At 52.3% G+C, this 22,967-nt stretch overlaps 1 protein-coding gene across 1 annotated transcript; it reads right to left on the reverse strand.

Moving 5' to 3' along the window:
- Nucleotides 1-14: 14 nt before the first annotated feature.
- LOC132448246 (immunoglobulin superfamily member 2-like) lies at nucleotides 15-21,163 on the reverse strand. The gene is made up of 2 exons (XM_060039367.1): nucleotides 20,599-21,163; nucleotides 15-2,476 (listed from the first exon to the last, which is right to left on the reverse strand). The coding sequence occupies exon 2, from the start codon at nucleotides 2,340-2,342 to the stop codon at nucleotides 2,049-2,051; it is 294 nt and encodes a 97-aa protein (XP_059895350.1). The 5' UTR covers nucleotides 2,343-2,476; nucleotides 20,599-21,163; the 3' UTR covers nucleotides 15-2,048.
- Nucleotides 21,164-22,967: the final 1,804 nt, after the last annotated feature.

Raw genomic sequence — 22,967 nt, forward strand, 5'->3', positions numbered from 1 at the left:
CGAGCTGACGGACCGAGGACATCAGCCCCGACCCACAGGGTGCAGTTTGACCTCTGACCCCCAGGACTCAGACAAGAGGAAGGGGTGCACGAGGATGGAAAACCCCGGAAGGAGAAGGGGGGTGAATGGTGGGGGTGGGAGAGGGGATTCCCAATCTGGGTGTGACACGGAGCCCAGGCAGGGTCAGCTGTGGACTGGGAACTCTGGGAATGTTTGAGGGGAGTGGGCTTACGACCGGAACCCGGGAGAGAGGTAAGGTATGAGAGAGGGAGATGAAGAAAGACCGAACTACAGAGAGGCCAGAGGAGGAGGAGGAGGCTCGGGAGAGGAAGAGGAGAGGAGAACTGAGGATCATCTCTCGGATCCATATTCCTGACCCCTTCATCTGGTGGATATGACCAGCGCTTCATCACAGCTACGGTCTCAGAGGGCTCCACGGCTCCAGGTTTGAAGCCCCCTCGTCACCCCCCGAAGACCAAGGAAGAACCAGAGGGATGGAGTGAGGCTTACGCCGGATTCAGAACCTGAAGGAGTGCAACACCGTAGAGATCTAGGAGTGGATCACAATCAGTCTCGCCAGCAGTCTGGATCGGAGCAGCGCGAGAACGAATAGCCAAGACGATACTGCAACGTTTTGATTCACAAACGGCGTTCAACAAGAGGTCATGGAACAACGGTTGAATAATGAGAACGAGTTGCCAATCACTTCTGAGATTACAATATTCTGTTAATCTGAGCTAGCAAAAGAATATGGGTCATAAAGGATCCAAATGAGCCGATCCTTCAACGTCTCTACCCTGACGATATTTAGGGCTTCAATAACGTTGGTGATTTACCACACACCACCACAAACATAAGTAATGGGATAACTGGCCATGTGAGGTATGCTGCCAGTATAAACGGGTAGAGGCATCCGAGGTTCATCTCCCTCTGCTAGAGCCGTATAATCAGACGGAGAAATCACCTCAGCATCACTTTGCTCTAATGAAGCCGTTAAAAGACCAGTAAAAACATCCACTACACAATAGTAAAAAAAACTATCCCGGTTAATCCATTCTCAGATCAACCTTGAGGTAAGATTCCATCAGAGTTCGAGAGAATGCAGGGAGAAGAGAGAGAGAGAGAGACAGACCGAAAGAGACAGGCAGACAGGCAGACAGGCAGACAGACAGACAGAGAGGAGAACAACAAAATTTGCTAGGACAAAAAGATGTCTGAAACCTCACACTGCATTATTGAAACGGTGCGTTGTGCACGTCTCTGCTAATGTGTGTTTGTTTGTGTGTGCGCTCACGCGAGTGTGCACACGTGTGTGTCTGTGTGTGAGTGATGTCAGGACTTGGGAGATGTCTCGTGGAGAACAGGTGGGACCCGACGTGACCCCCCCCCCCAGCACACCGCCTCGCCCTCACACAACCCCTGGCTCCACAGGGATTAGCCCCTGAAAGCCCGCCAGTCACAACTCCCCGGCTGTCCCCCACCGACCTGACAACCCCACTGACCTCACAAACCAACTGGTCTGGCCCCACAAACCGACTGGCCTAACAAAACCACTGGCCCTGGCCCCACTAACCCACTGGTCTGACCTCACCCACCCCGCGATGCACTTTAATCCAGCCGACATAGCTCAAGGCAGAAGCACCCCCACTGGGAACACTACTCCACCAACACACGGACCCCTGGAGAGAGACTCCTGGATCAATGGAACATAACTCCGGCCAGATACGGACAAACGATCACTCCCGGTTCCTCCGCAGAGCTGCTCAGCCTGACGCCAGCGGGGTCGTGTTACCGGCCGTCCGACCGATCTCCAGTCCATTACGCCCCTTATTTAATCTGCGGCTCGGGACGGTCAGCAGCAAGCAGCCTCTCCCCAAAGCCATCGTCATCCTCCCCATAGATCGGTGGCCATTACGAACGTCCAAACTCACGAGAGTGAAAGCCCGCAGTACTGCTACGTCTGCACGCTGCCAATGGACACACAGCACTGCTCCGTCACGCTCAAAACACACCTGATCCAACCCCCCCCCCCCCCACCGCTCAGGGCCCTAACACGCCGGCGTACGCTCCGGCACTGGGAGCGCCGGCGACTCACCTGTGAGGTTGGTGCGGGCGCTGTAGGATCCCAGGTACTGGCCGTCCGTGTTGGGCGTGTAGCACTCAAACAGCCCCTGGTCCAGCGCCGTCACCTTGGCGATGTGCAGCAGGGCGGAGTCGCGGCTCAGCCTCTCCACGGAGATCTCCTTGGCGTTGACCCGCTGGGCGTAGACGGCGTAGGCGTAGTTCTGCTGCGCCGTGCTGACGATGCGGATCTCGCGCTCCGGCGACGACGGCAGGTACATGGACCACTCGAAGTCCTGCTGCAGGCCCTCCTTGTAGCCCGACACGTTGCACCAGATGGTGACGTGGGAGCCCTCCGTGCGCACCACGGGGCCTTCCTGCACCGTCACCACGCGCTGGGACACCACCAGGCCAGCTGGAGGGTGGAGGAGAGAGGGAGAGGGAGAGGTGGAGGGGAGAGGGAGAGGGAGAGGGAGAGGTGGAGGGGGAGGGAGAGGTGGAGGGAGAGGGGGAGGGAGAGGTGGAGGGGGGAGGGAGAGGGAGAGGGAGAGGAGAGAGGGAGAGAGAGAGGAGAGAGGGAGAGAAAGGCGAGGGAGAGAGAGGGTGGAGGGAAGGGAGTGGGGAGAGAGAGGGGGGAGATGGGGGAGAGAGAGGGGGGAGAGAAGGGAGATGGGGGAGAGAGGGGGGAGATGGGGGAGAGAGGGGAGATAGGGAATGGAGTGGTGGGAAGGAACAGAGCAGAACGTGAGAACACGGTAAGAGAGACTGACAACAGTTTAAGAAGGGCTGTTTAAAAATAATGGCGGTGGAATTTGAAGGACACCCCCCCCCCAACCTCCCCGAGGTTCTCTAGGAAATTATATGTTCAGCCGTGCTTCAAGGGAAGAGGCACTTTAAGCAGTTGATGTATGCATCTCGCCCTCGCCCTCTCCCTCTCTCTCTCACAGTTTCTGAGCGCCGCTCAAAGCGGCTTCGCTAACTAATTCATGCAGCAGCCGACGAAGGCCCGAGCTAACCCCAACTCCGCTAGGAAGGAGCGGCCAAGCCCAGGGCTTAGAGGCACCCCTCCGGTGGTGGTGGTGGAGCTGGTGGTGGAGGTGGTGGTGGAGGTGGTGTTGGTGGTGATGGTGGTGGTGGAAGTGATTGTGGTGTTGGTGGTGTTGGTGGTGATGGTGGTGGTGGAAGTGATTGTGGTGTTGGTGGTGATGGTGGTGGTGTGTGTGTGGGGGGGGGAGGGGTCAGTTAGTGGCAGTAGGGCCCAGGGTGCTCCTGTTCAACACCCGGGCCCCGGCCCCTGGCGCCAGGCCCAGGCCCGTGGCGGCGGGCCCCAGACAGTGGCGGCCGCGGCATGTGTTAGGAGGTCGTTTTACGGGCCGCCGAACACGTGTCAGTCTGGGACTGGGGGCCGGTGCTGGGGAACGGCCGTGGGCTTTTATGGCGTCACACACACACGACAAACACACACTCACAGTAACACACACACAGTTACACACGCACATCCATTCAGCCAATCGACAACAAAACTTCCTCCTCATTGCTCTGAAGACAAAAGAGCGCACACATGCCCCACAATCCGCGGCTGTTTCCCGTCCAGGACTCACCAGCAGCTGTGTGTGTGTGTGTGTGTGTGTGTGTGTGTGTGTGTGTGTGTGTGTGTGTGTGTGTGTGTGTGTGTGTGTGTGTGTGTGTGTGTGTGTGTGTGTGTGAGAGTCAGAGTGAATCACTAAGTGCCTGTGTCTGTGGGCACAATGCTTAGCATTAATTATTCACGAGAACAGCTTTTTAACTTCAACATGATTCCTCACCCCCTCCCTCACCCGCTCCCTCACCCCCTCCCTCACCCCCTCCCTCCCCTGTCTTACCAACTTAAATTCACACCCCCCCTTTCTAACGAACTTGAACGTGTTTTAAATGTGTTGATGGTGTCTTCAGATTTATAAATATCAACCTGAATATACATTTTTATATGGTACACTTTGTGCGACTGGCTTCTTCGTCGGTGAATGAGAATAAAGTTTTAACGCTCTGAGTTTATGGGTGCAGTGCGATTTACAGGATGTAAATTGCTCTGTTCTGAAAGGCTCGTTCAAACCACTTAAAGCTGCTGTCTTTTATCACTGCTCTTTGTTACAGCTTCGTGAGAGAGAGTGAGTGTGAGTGAGTGAGTGAGTGAGTGAGTGAGTGAGTGAGTGAGTGAGTGAGTGAGTGAGTGAGTGAGTGAGTGAGTGAGTGAGTGAGTGAGTGAGTGAGTGAGTGAGTGAGTGAGTGAGTGAGTGAGTGAGTGAGTGAGTGAGTGAGTGAGTGAGTGAGTGAGTGACTGACTGACTGACTGACTGACTGACTGACTGACTGACTGACTGACTGACTGACTGACTGACTGACTGACTGACTGACTGACTGACTGACTGACTGACTGACTGACTGACTGACTGACTGACTGACTGACTGACTGACTGACTGACTGACTGACTGACTGACTGACTGACTGACTGAGAGGGGGTTTAGACACATCTGCATAGCTGAAGTATGCATCTGCCTGCGCTTATTTCTGTAATTCCTGTATGTGGTGGAGGGCCAGCTGAGCGAATCGGCCCTCAGCCTCACCATGACGACCGACTGACTACAGGCCTGGTGGTTTCCCAGCACGATTCAACTTTGAGATTGAACTTTTTAAAGAATGTTTGGTAGAATTTAAGCGCTGCCAATCATCTGTTAAGGGTTAGGAAGAAATAGCATCTTTATATGAGAGAGAGAGAGAGAGAGAGAGAGAGAGAGAGAGAGAGAGAGAGAGAGAGAGAGAGAGAGAGAGAGAGAGAGAGAGAGAGAGAGAGAGAGAGAGAATGAGAGACAGAATGAGAGACAGAGACAGAGACAGATACAGAGAGAGAGAGAGAGAGAGAGAGAGAGAGAGATAGACAGAGAGAGAGACAGAGAGAGAGACAGAGAGAGAGACAGAGAAAGAGAGAGAGAGAGAGAGACAGTCGACCTCTGAGTGTCCCTAGGACGATGGCTGAGGACATGACGCCATGTATACGGGAAATCAGCCATTAATCCCCATTTTCACCCCTCTCCCCCGCCCCCAACCCACTTCTGTTTAGTTTCACCGTGACGCCGGTGGCCTGTTTGGCGTCCGGCCGTCTGCTCGTGTCCAACTTATTGTTCGTCTGTTCCCCTTGATTCATCGGCTGCTGCTAAACTGCTGCATCACCACTGCTCATGTTACAGCCCCCCCCGCCGAGAGCCGGGAGCTCGCATTGGGCTCACACAGCCAATGACAAGCTAACAGAGCTAGCTAGCTCTCTCTCTCTATCCCTCTCTCTCCCTCCCCCTCTTGTCCTTGTAACCCTGCCTCACCCTTCCTCACCCTCCTCTCTTTCATTCCTTGATGCCTCTCTCTGCGCCTTCAGCCCACAAGCCCCCCTTCTTGTCCATCACACCCACCGACTAGACCCAGACCACTATCCTCCCTCCTCCCCTCCCCCTCCCTCCCTCCCTCCCCCTCTGCCATCCATCCTCTCGCTCCCTCTTTATATTCCTGTCTCATGCTGCTGCCGCCACTCAGGGGGGATTTAAGGAGAGGCTCGGGGGACTTCAAAGTGTCCGTTTGGGGGAGGGAGGGGGAGGTACCACCCCTGCAGTCATCTTCAGTTGATCACTGCCTCCCTCCCTCGATGCCTCCCTCCCTCCCTCCCTCCCTCCCTCCTAATCTCGCCACGCCCCGGGTCACATGACGCCGTCTCCCCTCTCACTCAGGATCTGAGGCTTTGCTGGGCGGGGAAACGCGCTTACATCGTTTTACAAAGTAGAAGGAGATAAATATAGCATCAAATATTAATATCAAGGACACTAAGGTTTGATGATGATCATTGTGTGTGCTGCTCACACACACACACACACAGTGATAAACACAAAATAAATAAGCTGCTCCAGTGAAAAGTGAGAGTGTAATATGAGATAGAGCAAAGGCTGGGGCTGGAGCAGGGGTGATCAGGGAGATGGGGGTGATGGGGGTGATGGGGGTGATGGGGGTGATGGGGGTGATTTCCTGTCCCGTTACGGACATCCTCAAGCGAGGACGAGTCATTTGGCGAGTAGATAAAGCGTCCGGACGTGGAGGATTGTGTCTACAGCGGCCAGATGCACGCTGTCGATTTCAAACCTTTCACAGACTCTTTAACAGTTTACTACTGCTGGCCAAGTATGTGTCGCAAACTACAAGCTTACAGTACCTCCTACAATATTTAGATATTAATCTAAATGTGTGAGGCTCGGGTGACTTAATCAAACTTTTCCCCAAAACTCAACTGGGACATAGAAGTGCCTCTCTTTACCCATCAGCGATTTGAGCCTGCCTGAATGAAAAGCACTTTATAAATATAATGAATCATTAGCTCTCCCTCTCTTTCCCTCCTCCTTTCTCTCTCTCTCATCAGATATTTACATTCCTCGTCCCCATCCATCAACTCTTGCTATTCACCCCGCAGCCCCCCTTCCCCTTCCCCCTCCTCCTCTGAAGGATGTCTCCCCCCTCTCCCCCCTCGCTTGTGACTCCCCTGTCGGGGGGGAGGCTGGGATTTTGGACTAGTCTCTGCTGGTTCTGAACGAGAGCGGACCCCTGCGACAGACCTGACCTTGTAGCGTGTAACTACTACTGCATGTCATGCTTCGCACACACACACACACACACACACACACACACACACACACACACACACACACACACTTATTCCAGTAAAGAGGATTATGGTAAATGGGGGGGGGGGGGGGGGGGGGACTAATCCAATATTTTGTGGCCACTGGCCAGTGTCTCAGCCACGGTGGAAACAGCTGAAGGCTCTCTGGCCCAGCGGCCCGATGCACCCAAACACTCCCATGTTTAACCCGCAGCCCGAGCTCCACAGCTGTAGAGGTGGACTGGTCTGGAGAATAAGGCCCGCTGTCGAATGGAGCATTTTTACAAAAACTCCGTCGACAACCACGCACGTTCACACACACTCACGCACCAACGGACTCACGCAAGCACACGATAAAGAACGATGTGCTTCGTCTATGTACCATACCGCAACACGCACTCGCGCGCGCACACACACACACACACACACACACACACACACACACACACACACACACACACACACACACACACACACACACACACACACACACACACACACACACACACACCATGTGACAAGTAAGAAAACGCAGAGAGACGTGAAAATGGTAATGATCAGATAAAAAGGACTCTAGCGACCGCAGGGGGAGGGATTATGAATTAGTTATGAACACGGTCGCTGGAACGGTATTAGCTAAATAAAATAATAATAAATGAAATGGGACTCAGACGATATCATCTTCCCCGGGGAACAGAATGCTGGTCCCGGCGTTCCAGAACCCTAAGAGGATTCTAAAGGCGGACCGGACACGGAAACAACCGACGGAGGAGGAGGAGGAGGAGGAGGAGGAGGAGGAGAACGCACTCCCAGCGCGGCTCATTTCAGTCGTGCTGCATGAGGTGTGAAGTCATGTGCCAACTCGTGTTTCCCACCTTTAGATAGCGCGAGAAAGAGAGACGAGGGAGGAGAGAGGGGTGGAGAGAGGGGAGGAGATAGGGGAGGAGGGAGGGGGAGAGAGAGGGGGGGGGGGGGGAGACAGACGGCAGGAGACTATTTTCCCCTCCCTATACTTCTCACCTCAGGTTAAGCGCTCTATAAATTCAATCTACGCCTCCCTCCCTTGTGGGCCAGAGAATGGGAGAAAAAATACCACAAAAAAAAAAAAACGGTTGGCCCTTTTAACGTCATTATAGTGGGGTAACACACCACACACTGAAGATATACACACTCACACACACACCCCCACACACACGAGGAGGAGGTATGGAATATAGATGAAAGCGGCAGCTTTTTTGCTTTTTTTTTTTTTTACAGAGAAGTTGACATTTACGGAGAGCAGCCTTCCTCGGCTGGAGCGATACGGTGTCCTGGGCTGACGGGCGTACTCCACACAGGGAATGCACACGGGCGACTGCAGAGCTACCAGACGGTTCCTCTACAGCCGTCGCACTCAGACCGCCGCAGCGTTGCCTCCATCTGTATTCCGACGGCGGACGCGAGACACTTTGAATAACTGACACAATGCAAAGTGGCCTCCATCTAGTCCTCGGCCTCCACTCTCCTTTTAATTGAAAAGAGGAGAGTTCGTTTCAGGGTCGGGTCCACCGACGGCCATTATCAAAGCACCCCATCACTCTCCGCCAGCTAAAGCCCCCCGGCCAATCAAGAGGAAGGGCGGCGAGCGAGCGAGGCCTGAAGCATCCTTGACTCTAAAAACTCAAAACTCTGAGCCGTTCCCCCGGCGTGTGCTCTCCAACCACCTCGACTAGCGTGGACTCGGTGGTAGGATGGAGTCGTGCTGTGATGGCTCAGGTGTGCCCGTCCTCCTCTCTGTCCGATTACCACGGCTAATCTCTGTCCTTAATAGATAGCTATCGTCGGCCGCGGCCGTCCTCGTTAATAACCGCGGACGCCCCCCGCCGGGACGGAGCGTCTTATCAGAGCCCTGATCTGCAGCGTTATTAAAGAGACGGGAGCCACCGCCGTCTCTGTGAGTCAATCTTCAGTCGAGTGGAAAAAAAATACGAATACGGATAAATAATATTCAACACAATAAACACGAATCAAGGCCATTTTATCAGTCACATAATCCGATTGTGTTGTGTGTGCGTACGTGTGTGTGTGTCCCTGAAACGTGTGTGTGTGTGCGTGTGCGTGTGCGTGCGTGTGTGTGTGTCCGTACTATGTGTGCTTGCTCAAGAAAAAGAAAAAAGAGCAAAAGAAAAAGAGAGCCAAGAAAAGTGGATCCGGAGTGTTGAGACTCAACACCGGACAGGAGTAGGGGTTGAGTGTGGGGGGCTTGTAACAGCTGACCCCCGGACACAAGAGCTGAGAACCTGGACCCAACCCAGCTCCCATCACACGAGAGTCAGCAAGAGGAGAGAATCTACAAATGAGAGAAGTGAGAGGGTGTGTGTGTGTGTGTGTGTGTGTGTGTGTGTGTGTGTGTGTGTGTGTGTGTGTGTGTGTGTGTGTGTGTGTGTGTGTGTGTGTGTGTGTGTGTGTGTGTGTGTGTGTGTGTGTGTGTGTGGTGTAAGAATGAGGGCTTTTATTCGCCTCTATGTCATCTTTGTACCGATCGCTCAGGGCGATGGAGGCAGGAAGTGGAGGACGTCGTCGGCGTGGCAACGGTTGCCAGGCGCGGACGAGGTTCTGGGATGGGGGTCTGCCGGTGTGGACCAGCAACACCAGGACCGCACATCCAAGCCCTCAGACTAGGCTAAATGGTGCCAGCCCAGTAGACACTTGGGGTCTACTGGGCTGGCACCACATAGACACACTGAGGACTAACACACACACACACACACACACACACACACACACACACACACACACACACACACACACACACACACACACACACACACACACACACACACACACACACACACACACACACACACACACAGAGGAAAAAAACACACAATGAGGACACACACATAGATACACTGAGGATACACACAAACACACACCTTGAGGATACACACACACATAAACTCACACACTTAAACTGAGGAAACACACACACACACAATGAGGACACACACATAGATACACTGAGGATGCACACAAACACACACCTTGAGGACACACACACACACATACACACACACACCACATGCTACCCCCCTCAGAACGTGTGCTATGAGGGTACCTATGTCAAGGCATTGCGGTACAGAGAACCACATCAGGGTATCTTAGTATTCCGCCCTCGCTCCCCGGGAACCCTGTTTCAGCATCATCGGTGGGACACGCGACAGCACCGTCACAGTATGCTAACAAGTACTAATTTATGGGCCACGAGGGGCCACCGTACACATGACCACACCTGCCCGCACAGCTGTTAGGGCCCTGTGTGTGTGTGTGTGTGTGTGTGTGTGTGTGTGTGTGTGTGTGTGTGTGTGTGTGTGTGTGTGTGTGTGTGTGTGTGTGTGTGTGTGTGTGTGAGATAAATAATTCCACAGAGAAGCTGGGTGCGTGACAGCGACTTCGAGGGCTTATCATTTATACATAACATAAAGCGATCGTAAAAGAAAATCATAACTGTTTGTGAGCAGCTTTTTGAGCCACACACACACACAAACGCGCACACAGTACACACACACACACACACACACACACACACACACACACACACACACACACACACACACACACACACACACACACACACACACACACACACACACACACACACACACACGTAGTAGTAATCAGCTAATACCCATTTCTACCCTCGTTTCCAATCCAGGCAGTAGTAGCAATATATGGTGCGAGGTGTACTTTCGTCTTACATAATAAGTGCTACGATAATGAAGAAGATTTAGGAAACAAAGTAGCAAAGATGTTGAACAAGAAGTTAATAATTAATCATTTAAACAAATGTAAATAAGGGTTAAACATTGGAGCAAATAGCCTTGAGAGTATAGCAGTAAGGGTTTGGCAATATAGAGGGTATTATATGTAAGAATCCGAAACTCCTTCTCATTGCTGCCCCCTCTGGCCAGTAAGTGAACTGCAGCCTTCTGGAGTGCCTGACTTGAGAGCTCTGGAGTGTGAGCTACGTGGGTTGGGACATTAAGAATCATAACCTAATGTTAACAGTAATCTTACATAAACGTTAAAACAGTAATGAAAGAACAGACATTTTCGCAATTAGGTGTTACTCTTTCCTCTTGCCAGCCCAGTTTGAATACAATAGAACTCAGCCCACAGGCTGTTCTAAGCAGCTGACAGAGTCAGAGTAGGTGGGATTTTCTAGGTTAAAGACCTACTTTTCATATATTGGCCCTTTAAAGCTTTTTATGAATGTGATAAGGGGAATATGAAACGTTGCCCTGCCAATCAACTCTAATTTGATGCTCACTCAATCACTTCAGCAGACATCATCAGTCATCTAGGGGACAGCCGGCTCCAAACAGTGGAGCGCTGAGGTCAAAGGGCGCTCCCAGGACCACTTCCAGCCCTATCCTGGGAACATGAGACTTCCTAAACAACACTGAGACAGGCCTTGCTTGGCCCCGCTGACGACCGCTCAGCATGGGGCCTCCGGAAAGCAAACACGTCCGCCCCGCCATGAGGCTCAGGAGGTAGAGCGAGTCGGCTGGTAACCGGAAGGTTGCCAGTTAGATCCCTGGCTCCTCCTAGCCGAGTGTCGAGGTGTCCCTGAGCGACACGCTTCACCCTGACTGCTCCCGACGAGCTGGCTGTCGCCCTGCGTGGCTGACACAGCCGTCGGTATATGAATGTGTGCATCAATGGGTTAAATCTAAGGCTATATTGTAAAGCGCTTTCAGTAGCCACTGGTTAGAAGAGCGCTGTATAAATGCAGTCCGTTCACCATTTTCCAAATGGAAGTTTTACGGAGGCAAAGTGGGAGGCGGGCTCTGTCTCGCCAGCTCTTGTCGCGGATTGGTCTAGCCTTCAGCCGCGCCTAAAAGAGCTCGAGATAACAACAAACCTTCAGCGGAACGGACGGAGCGAAGAGTGCTTCTGATTTAACGCAGCATCATCCGAACCTCACGCTGTTGCCTCCATTCCACTTCATTTAAAGACATCAGCGACGGGAATTGAAGAGGCAGTCGTATCATTTCCAATCTACACAGCGGATGGGGGATGCTGAGTGGGCATTAGGAGGATTCGGCACGGAGATACCATCTCAGCTGCCGGGGGAAAGTGTTGAACCCTGCGGGCCAAGAGTGGTCGTGGCCCTCGACGGAAACAATGACCAAGCTTACATTAACGCACTCCAGTCCATCAACCAATGGGAGGAGACCATGCCAGAAAGTCTCTCACAGAGAGACACAGACACTAAGGACACACACACACACACACACACACACACACACACACACACACACACACACACACACACACACACACACACACACACACACACACACACACACACACACACACACACACACACACACACACACGGGGGTGCCTCTATCGAAGCCTTCCAAAAGCCATTAACTCGGTGGGACACCTGCTCCCCCTTCCACTTCACTCTCTCCTCCCCCCCCCCCCCCCCCCACCTCCCAGGTCAGAAGACCATCCCCCACCAGGGAGGGAGGACCCCCCCAAAGCCACCCCCTCCCCCCCCCTTCCTTCAGCATGACAAAGCACCCGCCTTCCTCTGGCTGTCTCCCTCCCCCACCCTCCCATATCTTCCCTCCCCCCCTCCCATCCCTCCCTTATCTAGAAGACTTACAATGCCTCAGTCGGGGGTCCAGAACGTTTAGAAGCAGCTCGTGCCAGTTCAGGATTAGGCGTGACAGATGTATCTACGCCGGGGCACAGAGTACCAGCTTCTGATTGACAGCTCGCTCAAACCCCAATCCCCCCCCCCCCCCCCTGGTGCGTTAGTGTTCCATCGCCACAGATTGGACGGGGAGCGAAATAAACTATTAATTAGTCGACTTCAAACAGACTGGTACGCAGCATTGTCAGTCATTCCGGCTTCGAGGCACATCACTCAAACACACACAGACACAGACACACACACACACACACACACACACACACACACACAATGGTTGGTGGTGCTGGGCTCAGACCAACACCAACCAATACGTCCCGTCCCCAGCGTCGAGGGCCCCAGCACGGAGGGCCCCAGCGTGGAGGGCCCCAGCGTGGAGGGCCCCAGCGTGGAGGGCCCTCCACATGGAGGGCCCCCGCACGGAGGGCCCCAGCTGGAGGGCCCCCGCACGGAGGGCACCAGCACGGAGGGCCCCAGCACGGTGGGCCCCAGCGTGGAGGGCCCCAACACAGAGGGCCCCAGCACGGAGGGCCCCAGCGTGGAGGGCCCCAGCGTGGAGGGCCCCAGCACGGAGGGCCCCAGCACGGAGGGCCCCAGCGTGGAGGGCCCCAGCACGGAGGGCCCCAGCACGGAGGGCCCACGAACAACACTGTGATTAACCGAGTAGGAAGCTGGCTGTGTTACGTAAGGATGAGTATGTATCCCTGAGGAGAGACAAATGCCAATACCATTGCGTGTGCACATGTGTGCGTGTGTGCACGTGAATATGGATCAGGGTTGTGCAAAGGGGGGTGGGTGAGGAAGACGGGGGAGGCGGTGGTGGAGGGGGGGGTGATGGTTGGCGTCACCATGGTTACCCTGCCTGGTGTGTCACACTAAGAGCACCAGGGGAGGCGGGGAGACGGATCACACGGGGGAGTGTGGGGGGTGTGCACTACCCAGAGAGAGAGAGAGAGAGAGAGAGACTGACTCCTGGCTCTTTGATGTGGACTAAAGTAAGAAGCCAATTCTAAACTGCTGGAGCTGGTAGGTGGATGATGGTGGTGGTGATGGTGGTGGAGTGTTGGTAGTGGTGGTGCTAGGTGGCGTGATGGTGTTGGGTGAGGGTGGTGGTGATGGTGTTGGATGGGAGTGGTGGTGATGGGGTTGGATGGGAGTGGTGGTGATGGTGTTGGATGGGGTGGTGGTGACGGTGTTGGATGGGTTGGTGGTGATGGTGTTGGATGAGGGTGGTGGTGATGGTGTTGGATGGGAGTGGTGGTGACGGAGTCCTCCTCCTCCTAATCTCCATCTTCCTCCTTCTCCACCACCACCTCCTCCACCACCACCTCCTCCTCCTCTCCATCTTCCTCCTTCTCATCCACCACCACCTCCTCCTCCTCCTCTTCCTAATCTCCATCTTCCTCCTTCTCCACCACCACCTCCTCCACCACCACCTCCTCCTCCTCTCCATCTTCCTCCTCTCCATCTTCCTCCTTCTCCACCACCACCACCTCCTCCTCCTCCTCCTCTTCCTAATCTCCATCTTCCTCCTTCTCCACCACCACCTCCTCCCCCACCTCCCCCTCCTCATCTCCATCTTCCTCCTTCTCAACCACCTCCTCCTCCTCCTCCTCATCTCCATCTTCCTCCTTCTCCACCTACTCATTAGTGCTCTTTGAAGAGGAGGGACGCTTCAACCGCCAGCGGAAGACAAGGGTCAGAGAGGTGTGTGTGTGTGTGTGTGTGTGTGTGTGTGGTGTGTGTGTGTGTGTGTGTGTGTGTGTGTGTGCCTGCTTGCATGCGTGCGTGTGCGTTTAAGCAGAGGGAGGGAAGCATGCAAATCAGCCCCAACAGGCTCTTCACACCACAGGCTAGCAGCCTAACGGCCAGCAGTCTGCTGGATCTTATCTCAGAGCGGGAGATTCCATCTAAGAGCAGGAGATACCATTGTAGAGAAGGAGATACCATCAGAGCAGCAGGTAACATCTCAGGAGGAAACACCTCAGCCGTAAGGCGTCAGGACCACTGCTCCTGCTGACGTCTGTCTGTACGGCTGTCTGTTTGTCTGTGCATGTTGCAGTTGGTGGGCGAGAGTATGAGAAAGTATGTGTACGTGTTGGGGTTTGGTGGGTGTTTGTGTTTCTCTGTTGGTGTTTGTTTGTGTCTGTTCGGGCTGGTGTGTGTGTTGGTCGGTGTGTATGTGTTTGGGTTGGTGTGTGTTTGGGTTGTTGTGTGTGTGTTGTTGTGTGTCTGTGTTGGTGTGTGTCGACTCTTGAGTCACAGTTAACAAGCGGAGCTGCCATCGCTGAAAGTTAGACGAAGAGCAGAGGCAGTCTGGGCAATCAATCAATCAATCAATCAATCAATCAATCAATCAATCAATCAATCAATCACTCTCTCTCTCTCTCTCTCTCTCTCTCTCTCTCTTCTCTCTCTCTCTCTCTCTCTCTCTCTCTCTCTCTCTCTCTCTCTCTCTCTCTCTCTCTCTCTCTCATCTCTCCTCTCTCTCTTCTCTCTCTCTCTCTCTCTCTCTCTCTCTCTCATCTTCTCTCTCTCTCTCTCTCTCTCCTCTCTCTCTCCTCTCTCTCTCTCTCTTCGTCTCCCCCTCAAGCTCTCACATGTCTGCAGCTGACCAACTAGAGGCAGTCATCAGAAGCACTCAGCTGGCTGTAGAACCCCATCTCAAGTGTGGGAAGAACACTTCAATCAAATCAACATCCTTTGTTCAACCAGGTAATTCATTGCGATCAAAATCTATTTTCCAAGAATGACCTGGCCAAAAGGCAGCACTATGATAGAATAAGCACAATCAACAGTCACGTACAATTCTCATAAACCACTTTCAGCATCAATTAATATACAATACAAGATTAGAGACAAGACTATGCATGAACATTTAAAATGAGGACAATTAAAAATAATCCTGGCCGCTATCTAAAAGCAGAACTAAACAAACTTGCATCGACCAAGAGAACTATCTTCTCTTTCCTCCAACAGTACTTTGAATTCTCCTAAGGTAACCAGCTCTGACAGCAGTTCCAGGGAGAAGGCTCAGCCTATTTAAAGGCTTTCCAAAGGGGCCAGGCAGTGCTGAGTAGGACGTTGTTCCGCTCACTTAACCTCCCTGGCTCAACGTGGCGTGGACCGCCTATCTTTCACCAACTCCTTCTTCTTCACATGTTCCTCAAAACCAAAAAAAACACCAAAAATCGAGATTCCACGATTCGGATATCCTGCCAAAACAGCAGTCTGATCTGCCAGAAGGCGTAATGACTGTCCAACTCCTCCTCCACTACATTTTAGGAGCTGGACGGCTCTGCCAGGAAATAGCAGGCTAATTAGAGAGCAGGTGTTGCTGGAGAGCTCAGGCCTGCGATGGTGGTCCTAGATGTCTCTTTCCAGCCTCCACACTGTTGTTTCTCAAGAACAAAAGGAAGCCGAATAAGAGAAGAAAAAAGCCAATCTGGGAATGTTTAGCTTGCCTGCGAGGGACTTGAGGCTTGTTCGACCGAGACAGCAAAAAAAATGTAGACAGTAGAGAGAGCTGGATGTTTGCTTAGTAAGTTGCTGTTAAGGGTGCATTACACTCAGCACTGGGACTCGCCCTGGGCTAGTGAGACTCACCTGTGACTAGCTGTTGACTAATCTGAAGGCTGAGTCTCTGCCAGGGGCTGGTAGGTACCCAGACACACCCCCCCGGTAGCTAGCCTGTTTAAACACCCACACGCAGACTACCCGCTACACATTTCAGCCTTATCGATCCGTGACTCATTAGCCTATCTGCCTCCGCCTGCAGCAGAACGTTAGATACTGATGTTCCTACAGAAGTAGGAGAAAGAGTTCTGAACGAATGTTGATGAGAAGGAACCGACAGGTTGCGCAGCACACAGCGAACCACCGCGTGATGGTGTGTTGACCTGCACTGTTGTGATGGACGATGATAGCGGTATAAACGCTGGCTGTTGTGGGTAAACACAGATGTTGTGCTGGCGCCTGCGGCCCCAAACACAACCAAACGCCTGTTTGTGTTCAATATAAACTGGGTGGAAAATAACAAGGGGTTCGAAAACAGTGACTACTGGTTCAAGGGGGCCCGAATAGCCACCCTCAGACCATGGAAGTAGGTCCCCCTCAGACCATGGAAGTAGGTCCCTTCTAAATGCCAATGGCCAGCAGGGATAAACCCACAATAATGATCCGACCAATCACGTGACAGTGAGTCACAGCCGTGAGCAATTCAGCCTCTGAACCAACGCTCTCTGTCTCTGCTCTACAGTGCACAGTGGCAGGCCAACATACATGGACAGCACCCGGATGAAGAGCACTGACTGAGGCATATTTAAGAGACCAGACTTTATGCCTGATAGCAACCCCAAACACACACACATCTGAAGAAACATTTCCAAAGTGATGACAGCAGAGTCCAAACTCACAGGAAAACGCTTGAAATGAGCTGACGAGGCAACCCGCTGGGTGAGATCCTTGTTATTCAGTGTGCGTCTGTGCGAGTGCGTGTGTGTGTGCGTGTGTGTGCGTGTCCGCGTTCGTGTGTGTGCGCGAGCGTGCGCGTGTATGTAAACAGCAAATGGACAGGGGCTAGGAAGACAAGCTGTCAGTTCTCCTGGAGTCAGAAGCAGGGGGGGGGGGGAATGAAAACTTTGAGTCTTGGCCGAGTTCTGAAAGGTCAGCGTGTGACCCCTCCGCTGACAGCCCGAGGACCCCCCGGCCCCCCGGGAGTGTGAACCACTGTTGTTTGCATTAAACGCCCCCCCCCCCCCTCCCCTCGGTATACCACCAAGCTCGGCCACTTCTACCCAGAACTACTATCTGACCACTGGAGCGGGCAGTCAGCCATGAGGACAGAGGGGTGTGTGTGTGTGTGTGTGTGTGTGTGTGTGTGTGTGTGTGTGTGTGTGTGTGTGTGTGTGTGTGTGTGTGTCCAGGTATGTACGGCGTGTATATGTGTGTCCAGGTGTATGTTTATGTGTGTCTATGTGTGTATGACATGTGTATGTCTATGTGTATGTGTGTGTGTGTTTGTGTACGTGTACGTGTCCGTGTGCGTGTCCGTGTGTGTGTCTGTATGTCCAGGTATATGTGTACGGCGTGTCTATGTGTGTCTATGTATGTCTATGTATGTCTATGTATGTCTATGTGTATGTTTGTGTTTGTTTGTCCGTGTGTGTGTCCGTGTGTGTGTCCGTGTGTGTGTGTGTGTCCAGGTATGTATGGCGTGTATATGTGTGTCCAGGTGTATGTTTATGTGTGTCTATGTGGGTCTATGTGTATGTCTATGTGTGTGTGTGTGTGTGTTTGTGTACGTGTCCGTGTGTGTGTCTGTGTGCGTGTCCGTGTGTGTGTCCGTGTGTGTGTCCGTGTGTGTGTCCGTGTGTGTGTCCGTGTGTGTGTGTCCGTGTGTGTGTCCGTGTGTGTGCCGGTCAGGGGGAGCGCGGGCCAGCCGCTCCACTGACCGTGGGCCTCAGTGCTGCGCTGCCTGCCTGGTGAACGGAGAGCACTCAGCCGTCAGCCTGGTTTACCCGCCTGGTTCACCCGCCTGGTTCACCCGCCCGCCTGCTGCTCACTCTTACATTACACTCGCAATTCAGCTAGAAAAACTGGGAAGCCTCCAATATGCCCTCCCCACACACACACGCTCACACACGCTCACACACAAAAACACTTTCACACACTCACACTCACTCTGAAACAAAGTACGCTCTCTGTAAATCAAGAAGGATTGGAACCAGCGCTGCACTGAGATGATATTTCTTGGCAGACACCATAAAGGTATTCATAAGCTGCAGCGGGTTCATATACAGGTCTGTATCCTCATCATAACGTCATCATGTGTTCCCACCTAAACACAGCCGCAGACATACTATATATATATATATATATATATATATATATATATATATATATATATATATATATATATATATATATATATACTGTACATACATTACACATAAATACCCTTATCCGTAATTGGAAGGAAGATGGGGTTTCAACGCTCTATGAGGCCGGAGAGAATCTGTTTGCATCCCATTCTTTTTTTACATAAATGCCCACACACACACACACACATAAAAACAAAGAGAAACAAACACACACACACATGCATAAAGGCAAAAACACACACATAAAGGCAAACACACACACACACATAAAGGCAAACACACACACATACATAAAGGCTAACGCACACACACATAAAGGGAAACACACACACACACACACACACACACACACACACACACACACACACACACACACACACACACACACACACACACACACACACACACACACACACACACACACACACACACACACAGGGTAGCAGCTGAGCAGAAGGCGTGCATCAGATAGCCAGGTCCGAGCCAGCTCTACGGAGTGTGTCAGTGTGTACGGTGGAGGATGCTTTTTGCTGCTGGCTTCGACACGGCCTTTATACTAACAGACTGTCACCAAACCTCTCATTTATTCCACTTCTTTCAGACGATGTGAATGTCTCACAATGGCTGACAGACTACCCATCCACAGACAACAGTGTGCAAAAACGCACAGCGACACACACACACACACACACACACACACACACACACACACACACACACACACACACACACACACACACACACACACACACACACACACACACACACACACACACACACACACACACACAATTTTTACATCAAAATAAAAAGCCCAACTCCGGTTTACTGATTGTGGTGGGGTTACTGGTTTTGGTGGAGGTACTGGTGGTGGAGGATTTGCCAGTGTGGGATCCCAGTTCTCCCAGACTGGGAGACCGGGCTGGGAGAGCCGAGCGCTTTATAATTATGTAGGCTACGCTGAGAGAGAGAGAGAGAGAGAGAGAGAGAGAGAGAGAGAGAGAGAGAGAGAGAGAGAGAGAGAGAGAGAGAGAGAGAGAGAGAGAGAGAGAGAGAGAGAGAGAGAGAGAGAGAGGAGAGAGAGAGAGAGAGAGAGAGAGAGAGAGAGAGAGAGATGAGAGAGAGAGAGAGAGAGAGAGAGAGAGAGAGAGAGAGAGAGAGAGAGAGAGTACTAAATAAATGCATTGTGCCAAGCGAATAACACAGCTGACATTCTCCCTGGGAGGAATCTATTAGTGCTGAGCGAGATCAATAGGGCTGGGGAAAGTCTCCTCTGATGCCTTCAATGGAGGGGGCGGTGGGGGGTAACTGGTAATCCTTCTGGCCAAGTGCGGCCCCCGCTTCACCCATCTCCCCCTCCTCCCCCAAGGCCTCCCATCCAGGAAAAGAAGAACCATCTGGTGTTTGTTTGGGACAGTTCAGTGTGTGTGTGTGTGTGTGTGTGTGTGTGTGTGTGTGTGTGTGTGTGTGTGTGTGTGTGTGTGTGTGTGTGTGTGTGTGAGAGCGAGAGAGTCACTATGACGGTGATTGTATGTACAAGAGATGTATACAATTGTATGGGGGGGGGGGGGGAGAGGGGTAAGAGAGAGAGAGAATGAGAGTGAGAGAGATGACTGTTTTGTTGAGCTAAGCAAATCATTTTCCTGCTATTTTCTGCCATCTCCGCACCCCCATAAGACCACAGGCGTGTGTTTTAAATAACGGTTAATAACGTCATCATCGACAGCCAGCCATAGAACAGGATCCTTAATCTGTACGATGGGGTTAATCTTAAACCAAATATCACATTAACCTACTCTCCCCTCCTGCACACACACACAGGTCAATGCACACAGCTGTTCGATGGCATCTGTTATTGTACGATCCACGTCAACGTGTAACCTATATCCACGACCCACGGTCCTGCGAGAGGCTGACACAGAACAGCCTCCCTCTCACACAGACCAGCCTGCCTCTCACACCACAGACCCGCTTCCCTCTCACACCACAGACCAGCTTCCCTCTCACACCACAGACCAGCTTCCCTCTCACACAACCAGCCTGCCTCTAACATAGACCAGCCTGCCTCTCACACCACCAGGCTCCCTCTCTCACACCACCAGCCTCCCTCTCACACAGACCAGCCTGCCTCTCGCACCACCGGCCGGTCGGGCAGGTGCGTGTCCCGTCCAGGTGTGCGCGGTGAGTCTCCCTCATACACCAAACAGGTACAGACACTCATCGGCCCGCTGTTATCATGAGTACGGATGGATGGATGGAGGATGTAAGTGTGACCTACCCAGCAGCGCGCAGCTGATAAGGATCCCTCGGAGTCCATTGTGTTCTGCCCCTCCGATTCAAGTCCGATATTCCGTTCGACGGTAGGCGTATAGCCGTTAGACGTGTCCGTCACTTTCCCACGACGGTCGTGGTCCGTTCTCCTCCTCTTCTCCGGTGTCGGTGGGTCCGGATGGAGCCTCCGGGCTGAGTGGGTCTCTTGATTAAACTCCTCGCTGTTGCGTGGGAAAGGCGATTGTGGTGTGCGGGATGCTCTTACCTCCTCCCCCGCCCGTGTCCTCTTCACACGAATCTCTCAAATCAAAACCCGAGGCGTCGATTCCCCCTCCCTCGTTAAAAAGCGAACACCTATCTCCGCAATACGCGTCTATGTGAGAGCCGTCCGTACGACCCAGCCCACCATCTCCCGTCTGCACCGGGGAGACTGCAGAGGCGATCCGCCGACCTGAGGACGCCTCGGGTGGGGAGATGAAGTCGGTACGTGTGGAGGTTGAACCGGAGCTCCAGATGTCCGCGATCGGAGGAGATCGATACGCACTAACTTCACCCGACGAACGAGCAGCAGTCTCCTTCCCGTAGAGGAAGGGAGAGCACACACACACACACTCACAGGCGCAGGATTTTTGCACGACTGGTCGTCCCAGTCTGTGAGTAGCGCCCTACAAGGAAGGCTCCGGTGGGGCTACTGGTCGGGGTGCTCTGGGAAACCACTGACACCAGTCCGGATGTCATGAATGAATAAGCACCGTGTTGGGATTCGTGGATTAAAATATCCTCACGATTGAGGCAATAAACACGAAAGGTCGTTTCCAACGCGTCGTTTAATCTCTGCGTTTCGCAAAACACATGGAGAGCGAAAACAGAATTACTTAATTATTCAAACACGCAAGTCAGCCGAACTATGTTCCTCTTGCGTCTAGTTTCCCCGAATGAACTCCACATGAAATCAATTTCGCCCCCTGCAAAGTTATTTCCTGGTTTCCAGTTGGCCACTGGTCAAACACTGCTGCACATTGTTTTCCCAGCAGTTTCAAAAGTTAACAGCATGTCTATTGTTCCCCGCCCCCTCATCGAGACCACGCCCACGTGGAATCCAGCCACGCCCACCGAGGTTCAAGACAAGGGCGTGGCCACATTAGCATTTCAGATATCGTTTCTAGGCCAATCTTTTCAAGGTTTGAGCAGCCTGATGCATAATAATTGCCATGTTGACAATCATTCTTTGTTGTTGGAAGTTGCATATTTAGTCGACTTAAATGTTAAGAGTTGACAAGTGTAGCAATGTATGCATAATTATGCAATAACAATAATTGACATGGGTCCCTCTTAACATTTCCTTTAATCTGATAACCAAACTCACTAGCCCCAAAAACATGATTATTATAAAATATAAATAACTCTATACAACATTGTATAATAAAGACATATATTTGGCATTTGTGCCAAAGAAAAAAAAACTGCCTTGGTTGCCGTTGCCTTTGCAATTGTTATTCACTCCGACAGCAGTGGTTCGTTGCAGACCCTGCCTGGCCAGAACCTACCTTATTTGTTTTATTATGACCTAAGCAATAGGGATGATTAATTTCCCCCCCGCTCGCCGCTGGCGCCGGTCCACCCCCAGACGTCCAGCCCCCTATCAGAACGGGGAGAAAGCCCGCGGCATCGGTGAAGTGTTTACTGTACACCTAAATAAAAGATGACCGCGCACACTCAATTACACTCTACAAAACAGCACAATGGGAGGAAGGCAGGGAGAACTGGAACATCAGCCAGGGTTTCACAGCTACAGCAAGTCGGCCACAACATGAACAGAGAGACAACTTTACAATAGAAATAAATGAAATCAAAAATGAAATGGGAAATGGCCGCCAATCCCCAGTAATCCACAACGACAGACAGCGATATGATTCATGTTCTCTCCTTCAGCTGTCCGGTCGTCCCCCTGGATTCTTTCCCGCCCTAACAGGGCCAGCTAACAGGGCCGCACACACAGGCCGTGTGTGTGCGGTACACCTGCACTACATACGCGCCACCTAAATATAGAGCTGGTCCCCATAGAGAAGCCTGCTTATTGCGAGAGTGGACGGATGGCACAGTTTTTCACCATCAAAAAGCAGCACATCCTTCTGTTGTTGTGTTGTGGACCTTCATTGCATGCAGCAGCTCCTTCTGAAGCACATTCTTCCGTTGTGTGGTTGGCCTACACCCCATATAGCAACTCCTTTTGAAGGCAATTCTTCTGTTGTGGGCCTACACTGCATATAGGCCTAGCGGTTCCTTCTGAAGCACATATGAAGACAGACATGAGGCTTGTTAGCATTAGGGAGTTTGACCTGCTGTGACCCCTGGTTAGGAAACCCACCATCTGTG

The sequence above is a fragment of the Gadus macrocephalus genome, chromosome 20, assembly GCF_031168955.1.
Source record: "Gadus macrocephalus chromosome 20, ASM3116895v1".
In the NCBI taxonomy this organism is placed as follows: domain Eukaryota; kingdom Metazoa; phylum Chordata; class Actinopteri; order Gadiformes; family Gadidae; genus Gadus; species Gadus macrocephalus.

What these genes read in the sequence shown, in the direction of transcription:
- LOC132448246 (XM_060039367.1), bottom strand. Translation starts at nt 2,342, where the DNA reads ATGTACCTGCCGTCGTCGCCGGAGCGCGAGATCCGCATCGTCAGCACG.